Here is a 15,229-nt window from a genome sequence, read left to right as displayed (position 1 = left end):
CCAAAATATCAGATTTGCCGGGGAATTGGATGCCGTAGAATTGGACTTTTACTGTACAATGAAAACCCAATCTCTACTACTGCGTGTTGCAAATGGTTCGATTTTTCCGTTATATGTTCATCAAGCTTTGGGAAGATACAGTAATGCCCTGATATACGATACCCCTAGATGCGATACCTCGGCTTAGCAATGGGGGTACAAATTGCACCAGGCCCCGATACCCGATGGGTGAGCCTCAATTTAATGATGGGCCCTCTGACATCGCACCTGCTGACGTAGGGCCAAAATTTTGAATCGCATATGTTTCCAGCTGAGCCCGCCCATCTGCCAGGATGTGCAGAAATGCTTGCGCAGGCCCCATACCCATTGCTCACCCCGCACTCTCCCATATCGCTCCTCTCGTATCAGCCATCTCAGAGTGAGGATCTCCCTTACGCTTGCCCGCCATGTATCATATTGCACCACCAACATTACTGTATGCAAGTTGCTATCATAGCACATTGTAACTGTGTTCGAGCAGTGCCGTGAGTAGAGCTGTGATTCGAATCGTGTGTGGTGCGATACTGTGTGAATTTTAGCCAAAATAAGTATGATCATGTCTCGTAAGGGTGCAGCACATGGTGGGGCTAGTGGAGGCCCTAGTTGTGATGGTAAGCGTCCTGCTAGTGGTGGTGCTGGTGATGTTCCTGCGAAGCATGTCCGAAAGCTTGTGTCACTGGAGGTGAAATTGGAAATCCTTAAGCGGCACGACAAAGGTGAAGGTGCGTGTTCTACCGCCTCAGCTCTCCATCTGGTCCAGTCAACTGTCTCCACCATCATCAAGAAGAACGAGGCCATTAAGGCTGCTGCTTGGGAGGATGCAACCTTATCCGCCTCCCGTATCACCCGCCAGTGAGAGCCGGTGATGGTGGAGCAGGAGCGGATGCTCCACACATGGGTGGAAGATCAGAACTGGTGCAAGGCACCCATGAGGCAGGCTATTATTGCACTACGGCTCTCTCGCTCTGGGACGAGCTAAAGGTAAGGTGAGAGCTTGATGAAAGTAAGACCTTTAAGGCTAGCCGTGGGTGGTTTGACCGGTTTAAGAGGCGGGCAAATCTCCACCATACGAAGATGTACAGTGAGGCGGCGAGTGTAGGTACGGTGGCAGCGGCAGTGTTTCCTGATAAGCTGAAATGCATCATCGCAGAAGGTGGCTATAGCGCACAAGACTGGGCTCTTTTGGAAGAGAATGTCCTCCAAGACATATCTTGCAATGGAGGAAAGGTCTACGCCAGGATTCAAGCCCTCGAAGGACTGGCTGACACTGCTGCTGGGGGACAATGCCGAGAGCGACTTCAAGTTGAAGCCGCACCTAGTCTACCACTCAGAGGACCCCAGGGCTCTGGTGGGGTATGTTAAGGAGAACCTTGGGGTTATCTGGAAGTTGAAGAAGAAAGTTTGGTTGACTTCAGATATCTGTTCGTCATATTTTCACTACCTCTCTCGTATGCTGAAGAGGTATGCATCTCGTGAAAATCTGGCGAACAGATTTCTCCTGGTGGTGGAGAACATGCCTAGCCACCCGCCTGCAATGAAGGAATGGGCCAGCAATATTGAGGTGGTGTTCTTACCCCCCAGCACCACGTCTTTGTTGCAGCCAATGGACCAAGTGGTGATCGCTGCCTTTAAGGCCTACTACCTCCACTGCACGATGAAACAGTTGATAAGGGCCTGCAACAGTGACGACAGAACAACTGTACAGCAGTTCTGGAGAGGGTACAACATACGTCACACCCTGGAGAATATAACTGCAGCATGGGACGAGACGAGCCAGGTGATGATGAACAGCGTGTGGCGGAAGCTGTGGCCAGAATGTGTGCACTCTTTCACCGGCTTCCCCGAGGGCATGCAACCTCCGCCTGTCCAGCATGTGCGGCAGGACACTGTCGAGTTGTTGCACGAGGCGGGCTTTGGGAAGGTCGACGAGGATGATGTGGAGGAGGTTCTCGAGAGCCACAGGGAGGAGCTCAGCAACGAGGACCTCCTCAATATGGAGATCGGGCAGGTGCACCAGGAGGCAGAGGAGGAGAAGTTTGTGCCTGAGGTCCAAGCTCTCAACATCAAGATCCTGAAGGAGAAGATAACGAAGCTGGACAAGATTACAGACCTTATGAAAACACATGACCCCCTCCCAGGACGAGGCAGGGACACAGCTAATCGGTTCAAGGAGGGTATGAAAGTATACAGGACGATGCCGGAGAAGAAGAGGGCGGCTAGGCAGACAACGATCACAGCCTTCTTTAAGCAGGCCCCCACCAGGCCAGCAAGTCACACAGGATCTCCCCAGCCCTCGACGAGCAGAGCATCTCCCCAGCCTTCAACCAGCAGGGCATCTCCCCAACCCTCAACCTGCAGAGAAACACTGAGGGACACCTCCTGCTGAGGATGTGCTCGGCCCGTTGTGTTGGACCTAACCTCCAGCCGATTGCCGTCTCCCATGTCACCTGTGTCTCCTCAAAGGCATTCTGCCACTCCATCGCTGCCTTCCTCGTCCCACCCTCCATCTCCCACACCACTTCGGCCACTGTCTCTGTCTCTCGCTATGACAAGAGCCACCGCAACTGACTCCATCGCTACCTCATCATTCATCGCAGCGGTCTCCCTCGCCACCTCACTGGACATCACAGCTGTCTCCCACACCACCTTCTCTATCATCGCATCGCACTCCATCGCCATCCCCAGAGCCATCACATCGCACCTCATCACCACTGCCTGAGCCAGCGCATCACACCCCATCACCTCCACCTGAGTCATCGCATCGCACTCCATCACCTCTGCCTGAGTCATTGCATCACACTCCATCGCCAACCCCCTCTGACCCTCCCCTGGAGATAAGGCATGAGGGCTTTGAGAAGGAGGATTGAGTGTTGAGGAGCACCACATGTCCATAAGCCTCGGGGGGAATAGCAAGGATGATGACCAGGACTGGACATGGACTTACAAGAAGTAAGTGATGAGAGGTGTTTGATATTCTCTAACCAATTCCATATGATTTTCAGGTTTTATTTGTTGCTGTCAGTGAGTTATATACAGGTGTTAGGCTTGGATTAGCTTCCTTGACAGCTGTTAGGGCATTTAGATTGCCTTTAAACCTGCTTTTGGGCTCATCTGGGTGGGTTTTGGACTTGGTCTGGGGGGAAACCTAATGCCGGTAAATGGTCCACATTGAAATACATGTTAAAACTACCCTGATATACGATACTCCGCCTAACGATGGGGTTTTACCTAACCAATTAGATTGTTAAACCGGGGTATGCCTGTACAGTAATCCCTCCAATATCCGGATCAATAGAGCCATCGGTAGGTTCGGTTATTGGTTTCGTCCGGATATTGGGCCCCAGCTTATGGACTTGTACTTATGGACCCTAACTCAGAGAAACACCTATACAACTCCCTCTGGACATGCATAGCACCTATTTAACACCCAAATCACACCAATAAGGCACATAAATGACTGAAATAAATGCAAAAGAAACATAAAATGAGGGTTTAGAAGTATGTTCATACATTAATAAACATTCTGGTACTTATGGACCCTAACCTAGCCTAACTCTGAAAAACACATTCCTACTGCACATGCATGAGGTAAGTATAGTATGGAAAAAAGTACAGTATGAAACATTCTGGTAAGTATAGTATGGAAAAAAGTACAATATGAAACATTCTGGCTACTTACAGCAAGTCCCTGGCCACCTCGATGAATAACCGCCTCCTCTCGGACTCTGACAGTAAGAACGATTTCCTGAAGCACTTGCAGTACACTCTTCCTGAAGTCTTGCACTGAACTTAGTCAATAACACACAGAAGTCCGTTCTCTTCACAGTGTTCACTTTAGTCCAAATATTGTTCCATTTTAATTTTGTGTTGCACATTAACTTTTCCCAATTTTTTTTTATTTTCCAAAGCCAAAACAAAGAAGGTTAGTTACGTTAAATTTTGTTTCCACTGAGTCTTTTCTCTCATTTCGAAAACCTTAACACAACACACCGTTTTTTTCACTGCACAACACTCAAAATTCCCGTGTGGCCTAGTGGAGAAGTTCTTGCTGTTTATTCACTGTCAGAGTCCGAGAGTATCACTGGCAGGTGACCAAGGGGTGCATCGCTGGGTCGTGGTGATGGCGTACCGACTACAGAAGACTCTGAGGAAAGTCGCAAACTCACATCGAGCGGTGACTCCACTGTAGCTGATGTGCTGGGCTGTGGCTCGGAGCATGAGGGCCTGTCTTGGGGAGGCAACGGAGTGGAGCCAGGGCCTGGCACAGCGGGGGTCATGGGCCTGAAAAAACTGTCAATCGTTGACTGACGCAAGGACCGACGATTTTGGCGATTGATGATGTGCTGCCGGAAAGCACGCACTTCCTCCACGAGTCCCAAGGGCTCCATCTCCCTGTCGCAGTCCGGGTGTTCCAGGTAGTCTAGGACGAACTCTAGATGTTCCCGGAGTGCGCTCAGCTTGGGGATGGCTGGAGTAGTGTCCTGCTGAGAGGAGTCCGCATCATCGTCGCCTTCGTCGTCGGAATATTCAAGTTCGGGACTGACACCAGCAACCGAAGACGCGATCTCGATATCAGACAACGTCTGATACCCAGGATCGCCCTCGTCGTCGTCCAACCACTCACGTACATCGTCCACATCAACAACGTCGCCGTGCGTACGTAGCCGTGCATGGAAGTCATCCAAGTCAAAGCCCAGAAAATCGTACTCCACATCTGTTCCGAGAAGCAGACGAGACCAACCATTTTCAAGAGTTTTCACAGGGACTTCCTTCCATGCACTAGCCCAGTTGTACAGCGCAGACTTGATGTTGTAGCGGCGAAGGTTTTCCAAAGTCTGCTTACCTCGAGTGTCACGTCCTTCCCTGCGCTCGTCCTCGTCCTCGAGAACAACCATCACCTCATCCAGGAACTTCCGACGGTACAGGCGCTTTGTTGCCACGATCACTCCTTGGTCCATGGGTTGAATGAGAGCAGTCGTATTAGGTGGCAAAAACATGCACCTAATACGGCCATTCTCAGCAACCAAGTCCTTGTCACACGGGTGGGCAGGTGCATTGTTGAGCAGAAGGAGAGCCTTTACCCGGTCGCGAGGGATTCCCAGTGTCTTCTTCTGGTACTGGATGACCTCCTTGACGAAGTGACGGTGAAACCAGTCTTTGAAAATCACAGCTGTGAACCATGCTGTCAAAGAATGGTACCATACGACAGGAAGGACATCCATCACCCCATGAAGGCACCGAGGCTGCTTTGCACGGCCAACAACAACGGGCTTAAGCCGGTGCATGCCGTTAGCACTGGCACAACACAAAGCAGATATCCGTTCCTTAGAAAGCTTGCGGCCAGGTACACGCTTCTCCGTCTCATCGGCTAGAATGTTCGTTGGCAGCGAGCGACAGAATAGGCCAGTTTCGTCTGCGTTATAGACTTGACCGAGAGTGAGGCCCTCCCTGTCGATCAAGCCTTTCACCTTGTGCCGAAACTCGTCAACTCCATCCTCGTTAGCGTCCAATGCTTCGCCATGTGCTTTACGGTTAGTAAGGCCATGTCGCAACTTGAACGCGAAGAGCCAACCCTCGGATCCTTGAAGTCTAGGGCGTCGTGAAGCCTTGCAAACTTCTCAGCAGCAGCCTTCAGCTCCGTTCCACGTACCATCACACCAGCTGCACGTTGCTGTCGGTACCAAATCAACGTAGATCGGTCGATTTCTGCAAACTTGGGGGTAAACATAACCTTCCTTTCCACGTTGCGTTTGCTTCTCGACGAGAAGTCAGCCATGTACTGCATGAGTTTGTCTCGGGAACGTTTGATATCGAACAAAGTCGACCGGGCCAGGTTAAACTTGCGGAGAATGCGTGAAGAAGACCAACCCGCATCAACTTTCTCCAATATCTCCCTCTTCTTTTCCAGAGTCAACACCACTCTCTTCCTTTTCTCAGGTGGCGGGGCCATCATCACACACACTAAGAGGAGGGCCAAGAGCAGCAGGAGGCCTTGCAGCAAGTACGGCACCACCACAAAAGCGAGCACGTGGGCAGCCATTACGAAGAGCGTAGGTCCAGTCGTGGTGAGAGACAGGCGGGAAGTGGGGATGATGCAGCGACGCTCTATCGGACGTCGGAGGAATGACGAACCAAAACAATGCTCTCCCGCGGCGCGCGCGGCAAGTTCAAATTACGGACGGCAAAAAATCAATTTATTTTTTATTTTTTTGGGTTTTCGGACCATTTTGGGAATGTTGGATCCCAGGACGATAAGGTCCGGGTAGTGGGGATGTTCGGTTATTGGGCGTCCGGATATTAGAGTGATTACTGTAGTTGTGTCTTTGTACGTAGCGAGTGAACTCGCTATGACTGCTGTCTCAACTTAAATCTATTTTTCAACTTATATAATACTTTTCCACTAACAATACATGCGTTTCCACTTTATATAATTGTTATCACATATTTATAGGTCTTACTATTATATTGAGCATCATATTTTTGCATATATACAATTGAAAGACAAAACTATCTTCCCAGTTCCGTCCAAAGATAATTTACACCTGGCGAAATAAAATGAAAACCCAATCTCTTCTACTGCGTGTTGCAAATTGTTCGACTTTTCCACTATATGTTCGTCAAACTTTGGGAAGATAGCTGTGTCTTTGTACATAGTGAGTGAACTCGCTATGACTGTTGTTTCAACTTACACTCTATTTTTCAACTTATATAATACTTTTCCACTAACATTACACTCGTTTTCACTTTATACAATTGTTATCACATATTTACAGGCCATACTATTACAGTATACTGGGCGTCATATTATCGCATATGTAGATAGTAAGTGAACTTGCTATGACTTGTTTCAACTTACACTCAATCTGCAACTTATATAATACTTTTTCACTAACATTACACCCATTTCCACTTTATACAATTGTTATCACATACTTACAGGCCTTACTATTATATTGAGCATCATATTAATGCATAAGTACAGGCCTTACTTTTACAGTAAGCATCATATTATTGGAAGCACACACAGTATCAGTAATGTAACAAGGTGTTATATTCCTTGTCAGGGTGGGCAGGAGAGGGTGGTGGGGTAGGTTGGGGAGGTGGAGAGTGGTGTCCTTCCCCACTTGTACTCCTCTTCCCTCTCCCTTTTCCTTTCCCTTTTCCCTTCCCTTTCCTTCCTTTCCCCACATCACAGGGCTATGGAGAGGAAGTGTGGGAATACTGAGGGGTGAAAGACGTGCTAAGGAGCGGCTCCTTCTCGCCTGCTTGCTGCCCACATACACCACGTGCTTGCACTGCCACCCTCCCATCACCACCTTCCCTTTCACCGCTCACTCCCGCCACACCACTTTCCCTTTCACCCCTCACTCCCGCCACACCACTTGTGCCTTCCCCAGACAACACAGAAGGACCATACTTTATTTTCCTTCTTGCTGCACCTTGCCTGCATATATGTACCAAAAATCACGCACGAAATTTGAAAAATGTGCAAATAGCGGACCTCGCAACTGCAAAACGTGTGGATACATTGTCGGGTGTCACCGTGACAAAATGTGTGAACATATCCATATGTTGTCAGGACGCCTCAGGTTAATATGAAATCATGTTTCTCTTGTTTTTCAGGACCAATTGCATGCGTTTTGGCATGGAATCACTTAAATCTCTAGAGTAATCTAAGGACGTTTCTTTGCACCAAACATTTGTCAGTTCAGTCTTGAGGTTGTCCAGATTGGGTGTCTTCTTCTTTGCCATGATTTTCTTCATCTTTGCACAGCAGTTTTCTATTGGATTTAGATCTGGACTGTTGCCAGGTCAGTCGAAGACTTCAATTCGATTTATCCTGAAGCCATTTTGTAACCTTTCTTGACTTGTGACATGGAGCTGAGTCGTGCATGAAAAGTCACACCCATGAATAGCAAAAACGTTTAACAAATGATCTTTCAGAATTTAAATGTGCAGGCCACCATTCATCATCAAGTTCTTAAGAAGAAAGTAGAGGCCTCCCCTTCCCATTTCACCTGAGAAACACCCCCATACTATTACTGATTGTGGGTGCTCAACAGTCAGCACCGAGTAAGCAGGGTCACATCGACTATAGGAGGCAGGGCGATGAACCTTGGCAGAAAGCACTTGGAACACTTGAAATGTGCTTTCATTGGAAAACATAACTTTTCTCCATTCATCTGATGTCCAGTGTGCATACTTCTTGACAAACTGGATGTGCTGCTTCTTCATGCGGTCAGTGAGAAGCGGTTTCTTGGCTGCAGTGTGGCTTAGCAAACCCAGCTCCTTCTGCAAGCGGTGTTGGATAGTTTGAATTGAGACGTCTTGTAACAGCTGAGGATGTATTCTCTTCAATTCTGTTGCTGTCAGTTGAGGATTCTTGATTACTTCCCTCTTCAGAAGTGTATCTGTACCTCTGGAGGTCGTCCTCTTCTTTCTACTGCCATGTGTGTGCTCTGGTATGACATCAGGTGGCAGGCCGTGCACTGCAACAAGAATCTTCACGACGGTCGACTTTGCACGTCCAGTAAGTTCTCATCGTATTGATAGGGACATTATCCTGCCTCCATGCAATGATACGGACCCTCTCATCCCTTGAGCAGTACTTTCCAGGCATGACAACTCGACTCTAGGAAAATAACAGCGCAAACAGTAATGCACACGAAAAGAGAGGGAGGAGCAAGCTCGGAGCGACGGGAACATATACTCCCACTCTCGCTTCTGGAGAAGCACTGGCGTGCTGAGTGTTTCACTGGCTCCCGCCAACACCAGAGGAGTTGCCAGTTACTTCTTGCCCAAAAAAGTCACTTGGTAGATATGGAAACTCAAAGCAAAGACAGACAACTCTCCCATAGCAATTCTGTGTGTAGGTCCTAAGTCAATTTGCGGTGGGTGTATATGCCTTAATGTATAACCAGTTATACATTAAGACATACAGTATATACTGCATAAATTCATGACTCACTATGCAGTGGAGTTCTGTCAAGTTAAATCCCAATGCATAATGATTCTTATCGTACACAGGTTCAATGGGGATAAAGAGGGGGGTCCTATGACCATGTAACTTAAAAAAAGAAAAAAAAAAAAAAAAAAGCCTTTTTAGGCTTGCCCTCAGTGCCTCTCAGTAGCACCATGCTTTCCACAAGGGGTAGCATCCTTCCCAGACACAATTTTCAAATCACAAGCTTCAGTATTTCACACACAAAAAGCTATCACTTCACTCAAAACTATACACTGCACTATTTGTTGCACACCTGCACTGTTACTTGGCATTAGCAATGGTGTTTCAATGGTCTTTCATGTACAAAATGGAACAAAAGGCAGATAATCACAGCAAATGTAGACACTGGGTGGCCATCTTGGCTCAGCTGACTGGGAGGTCATGTATGCATGACAGATATGCTTTCCAAGTCACAGTTTCAGTTTTTCACACACAAAAAGTATCAATTCACTTAATACTGCACACTGCACTATTTGTTATGCACTTGCACTGTGGTGTTTTGGTGTCCTTTCACACACAAAATGAAATACAATGCAGATGATCACAGTGAACATAAGCACTGGGTGCTATCTTGGCTAAATCAGCTCACTGAAATGCATCATTCTAGCAAATTCACAATGATTTTGCCATCATTATTTTGAACATGGGTCTAACTCTTTGTTCATCGTTACAGCAATTAGTTGCACTGCAAACAAACATATAACAAAACCTGACTGTACGAGGTGCTACCCAAAAGTTCCAGTAATTTGAATATTGTAGGAAAATAAGTTACCTTGCCTCCTAGTTCTCACTGTCACCTTTGAAGTAGTCCCCTTGGGCATGTATACAGTGGTCCCAGCATTTTTCTTATGAGTCCATGCATCCCTGGAAGGCTTCAGGCGTGATTGTCTTGAGCACCTTCTGCGACTCTGTTTGGATCTCCTCAATTGAGTCAAATCGACGCCCTTTCAGTCGTAAGTTCTGCTTGGGAAACACGAAAAAGTCGCAGGGGGCAAAGTCAGGTGAATAGGGTGGGTGGGGAATGACTACCGTGTTAGTGGAGGCCAGGAACTGCCAGACAACAATTGATGTGTGGGTGAGGACGTTGTCATGATCCAGGACCCAGTCCATGTTCTTCCACTGTTCTGAACGTTTGTAGCTGATGTTCTCCCTCAGATGCTGCAAAATTTCACAGTAAAACTTTCCCCTGACAGACTGACCGGGTGGGACAAATTCTTTGTGAACAATCCTTTGGATATCGAAGAAAACGATCAACATCAACTTGACACTGCTGTGAACAGGACGTGCTTTTTTCAGTCTTGGTGAATTGGGAGACTTCCATTGCGATGACTGCTGCATTGTCTCTGGGTCATAACCATAAACTCATGAACCATCACCAGTTATGACCTTGGAGATGAAGGTGGCATCATCTCTGACCTGATTCTTGAGCTCCCTGCAAACTGCAACACGATGTGCCTTCTGCTTGCCACTTAGCAGTCTTGGCACAAATATTGCAGCGATGCGTCTCATGCCCAACACGTCCAACAAAATGCGTTGCATGCTCCCGTACGACAGTCCAACGATATCACAAACATCATGGATAGTTCATTTACGATCTGCAAGGATAGCCTGACGTACATTTCCGACATTTTCGGGTGTTGTTGCCGTTGACAGTTGTCCAGAATGGTCATCATCTTCGACGGACGTTCGTCCTTCCCTGAACCGCTTGTACCCGAAAATTCTGCTTTGGGACATGGCTTTGTCACCAAAGGCTTGCTGAAACAACTGGTGAGTTTCTGCAGCCATCTTGTTGATCTTGAAGCAGAACTTGATGTAGGTTCTTTGTTCCGTGAAGTCCGCCATCGCCAAACCGCCAAACCACCTACACACCATGTTACAGTAGTAAGCGTAGCTCAACGACACGTCCACTCACAGACACAACTGGGGCCACACTGAAGCACAAGGGGTGCTGCTGACTCCTCCTAGTGACAAAAGGCAAAATTGTGAACAGTTGGCTCCCTCTGTTCAGATTACTGGAACTTTTGGGTAGCATCTCGTATTACAATATAGTCCTCGACTTGCGATGAAGGCCCCATGATGCCTTCATTAGAACTTCTGAGCTGCAACCAACAGTGGTCACATTCCTAAGTGGCAAGCCATGCAGGCTGAGGCAGCATTCCTGAGGCTCGCTCACACAACAAACTGACTGGACTGCCAGCAGTATGAATAAGGGTACTGAATATCATGAGACTGAGTTGGAGTCAATGACCCACACAATACATCAGTGCCAGCTCCAGTTATGTGGGTACTTGACCTGTTTTCCTGAGGCTGACCCTGCCCACATGGTGGTCTCTGAGAGAAAGTTACCCCAGGTGGAGGAGACAAGGGGGATGGCCACAGAACTCATGGCTGGAAAGGTTGATCATTCATGCCGAGATATACTTTGAGGAGGAAAAGTCACTATCTGGAGAGATGCACAAAGGACCCTTGATGGTGGATTGGAAGAGTCACTACCTACAGAGTTGTTCAAAGGGCCCTTGTGAGTGGATTCAGAGGGTGTGTAAGGCTATGTACCCGATGATGTTTGCCTCCCCATGGTGACGATTTCCAGTTATATGATTCATCAATTACTGTACTGTAATATGAATTACTGGTATATTTTCTGAGCCCAACCCTCATATTCACATATGAGTTTCTGGTCATTCTGTCTGCACAGCTTGCCCTGCCTGTGCCACTCACCCAGCCTACTCCATTCCAATGCAACATTTGAAGCACCAAAAGACATGTACAGTACTTCTAATTTGGACCAACAGAGGGACACTAAGAAAATCCACCTTTTTGCAATTTTAAAAATGTTTGGCAAAATTTTAGCAACTGTAATGTACACATCTATATTTACCATAAAACAATACACCTGTTGGAGATGTTCAGAGGGTTCTATATGCATTCTCCTTGATTTACACATAAGGCAGACAGACACACAGACAGACAAACATTCTTTTTCATACATATACCAGTATATGGATTTCTCCTCTTCATATCCGTAATTAGTAATTTCTTGCTTCTTTATGTTTATTCCATGCTCTCTCATTTATCTTCTCTCATAGTACCATCCTGTGTTCATTGTTTCAGATGCCTTCTTACATCTGTTGTTAAAGTATTCCTTTTTTGTTTGCATCCTTACAGTAAATTTGGGGATCTGTCTAGTGATGCCCTCTTTGTATATTTCATGAAAATTTTACACTTCCCTTGGAAGTACTTCGTTATTTTCATTCCACTCCACTCTAGGCTCCAAATCGTAACCTGGTAGTAGGTGGGGGCACTCACCATCCACTCACTTGATGTAGTGCCGCTTTGGGTGTCTGCCCTGTCCTCTCTTCCTTCATTCCTCTTGTTTTTCTTTCCTTCATTCTTTCCTCTTCCTTCTGCCTACAGGTGACTTTACACTCCCTCTTCTGTCTTTCTTTCCTTCAATCTTTCCTCTTCCTTCTGCCTATGGGTGATTCTACACTGAGTGACAAGCCAAATGGTTTCCTGTACACCAGGAAACCATTTACTACGCTGGGTGGTACCCACTACGTAGTAGGTGGGGGCACTCACCATCCACTCACTTGATGTAGTGCCGCTTTGGGTGTCTGCCATGTCCTCTCTTCCTTCATTCCTCTTGTTTTTCTTTCCTTCATTCTTTCCTCTTCCTTCTGCCTACAGGTGACTTTACACTCCCTCTTCTGTCTTTCTTTCCTTCAATCCTTCCTCTTCCTTCTGCCTATGGGTGATTCTACACTGAGTGACAAGCCAATTGGTTTCCTGTACACCAGGAAACCGTTTACTACGCCGGGTGGTACCCATATAACCATATTATGGCGCCTGGTGGTTTAGTGGGTAATTAAGGTGCTCTAATCGGACTGAACCTGTGGAGGTTTATATCCAAGGGATGGTTGGGGTTTATTGCTCACTTAATGCCACTTAGGGATAAGTGAGGTTGGTCACTCTCATCTTAAATGTCAGGACCAACTTGCCTAGCCCCGGGCTCCTACGCTCCTCATAGAGTGGCATAGGATTGGATGATGGATGGATGGACTTGGGAAACCAAAGTTTGTACTTACATAATTACATCTCCCAATCCCATATCCTTCACCAGCACCTCCAACTCAATGACCAAATGGTCACTCTTTCTTTATAATGAGCATGTCATAGACATGTTTTGTGAATATGAAGCGCAACATCGAGTGCTCATCATCTCATCTGATTCTTTTATTTTTGTAACATGTTGTTAACATATTTTGTATCATCATATCTACTGAGCTACTTCACCAGAATTTTTCATTACTCCAGCATCATAGCTGTCTTCAGTCCTACACCAGTTTACCCTTTCTCTGGGACATATTTATTTGCACATCCAGGAACTCTCTAAATGATTACACTGTATATTCTTCCCTTGTCCATGGTATTGTTAATGGGGACATGTAAATCAGAGCTATATGTAATTTTCCATCATGTGTCTTGTGTATTTCCACTCCTAATACTTCTGCTTCAGTATTTTCAAGATTTATATTTCTTGCCTTCACTTGTTTTTATCAATCAGTATCACTACACCTCAAAATATTCCCTTCCCATCTTTGCTCCACACACTGTATTTCTTCCAGTTTTGTGCTCTGTATTAATGTCACTGTTTAGTCTGGCTTCAGTTACATGTAATATTTCTGGGTTCTCTCTTTAATAAGGTCTCTTAGTTCTGCATCATTTCTATCAACCCATCCACACTATGCAAGAAGTTTTGTGATCTGATTGCCCTCAACTTCTTCACTGCTTTCACAACACTATCCACTTTCGTTATCTCTTTTAGTTTCTTGTTTTTACATACTATTTCTTGATTCTCATGTTCATCACTTAAAGAAAAAAAAAAAGTCTCTTGGTCCTCGACTCTTCTCTCGTCATTCACTTTTTTTTTTTTTTTTTTTTTTTTTTTTTTTTTTTTACATCTTCATGCACTGACCTTTGTTTCTCTCTTTTTATCATGTTTAAATCTTTTCCTTATGGTGATCTAATCCATCATTCAGTCTCCATGATACACTCATTGTTTCATTTGTTCCACTTTCCATCTTAAATTTTACTCTCACTGGCCTTACCTCACTCTCCTTATTCTGCTCTACTTTACTTAGTTCCTCTCTCTCTTATGCTCTTCCCTCATTACTAATAATTCTCAGTATTTCTTCCACCTTTTCCACCTATGCTTCATTCTAAACAGTTTCATTTTCTGTTCTTTTTCAAACTCTCCAAAGATAATTACACATTTGTTACCCTTCACTGTATCCCTTACTACATTTTCTTTCTCCTGTAGAATTCTAATCCTTCTGTCTCCACCTGTCCCATATCCACCTCACTTCTTCTATTTTTAGGCCCTTGCTGTTCCATTATTGAATTTCAATAAGGCCTAACCTTGGACCTCAGAGAGTAATGATCAAATAATTTTAAGTGCTCTTTATGAAACTCCGGCTTATATTAAAGGTCCACTTTAAAAGTTGCATAAACAGTACAGTATACTGAACCAATTTACACACTGTATAGGAAAATAATAATAGAGGTACAAATTTAAAAATTGCATTTTTAACAAATTTTTACAATTTAATTGAGGCCCTTAGTAATATACTGGGCTGTTCGCCTAAAATAAAAAAAAAGAGAAAAACAAACACAATCAAAGTTTTGCGACCTTTAAGCTGTCCTATCTCCATAACTGCTACAGTTATCTGGATAATTTTTTTGGGGGGATGTAGCTTAACGTACAGTGGGCTCGCCTACTGTGTAAGCTCAGTGTGCACTGTGCATGATTGACCAAATATATTAACCAAAAAGCTTGATTGCACAAGTTTACCTCACAAAATGCGTGGTAGAGCCAAGGAGTGGCTCAAAAACACCATTTTCCATGAGTACGCGCCCCCACCCCCACACGATGTGCCAATAATGACCTAGAGGCTTGTGGGGAAGGTGCTCAAGAGGAGTCTACAATAAGATCTCGCCAATAACAACTCTGACAACAACATCTTCGGCAAAAACGGTAAGTTAGAATAGATACTCAGTTTCTATAATAATGACGGTTATTTCACGAATACCAAGTTGTTATACTGCAATATGTCCATAACAAGATGAGGAATGAAACAGACAAGCAAGAAGAGATGAAGGAAATTGCCAAAAATGTGAGAAGTAGTG

General features: G+C 45.6%; 1 protein-coding gene across 1 annotated transcript in view; it reads right to left on the bottom strand.

The window, feature by feature from the left end:
- LOC145415664 (cytosolic carboxypeptidase 1-like) overlaps positions 1-15,229 on the bottom strand; it is a 176,106-nt gene that overhangs the window by 12,110 nt on the left and 148,767 nt on the right. The window contains exon 7 of the mRNA XM_080284879.1: positions 8,663-8,669. Within this exon, the coding sequence (XP_080141005.1) occupies positions 8,663-8,669 (7 nt within the window). The remainder of the gene's footprint in view (positions 1-8,662; positions 8,670-15,229) is intronic.

This window comes from Coenobita brevimanus, chromosome 103 (assembly GCF_032717465.1).
Source record: "Coenobita brevimanus isolate Jiangsu-jjx chromosome 103, ASM3271746v2, whole genome shotgun sequence".
NCBI lineage: Eukaryota > Metazoa > Arthropoda > Malacostraca > Decapoda > Coenobitidae > Coenobita > Coenobita brevimanus.
The sequence above is the reverse complement of the archived record's forward strand: the minus strand, read 5'-3'. Positions and strand labels throughout refer to the sequence as shown.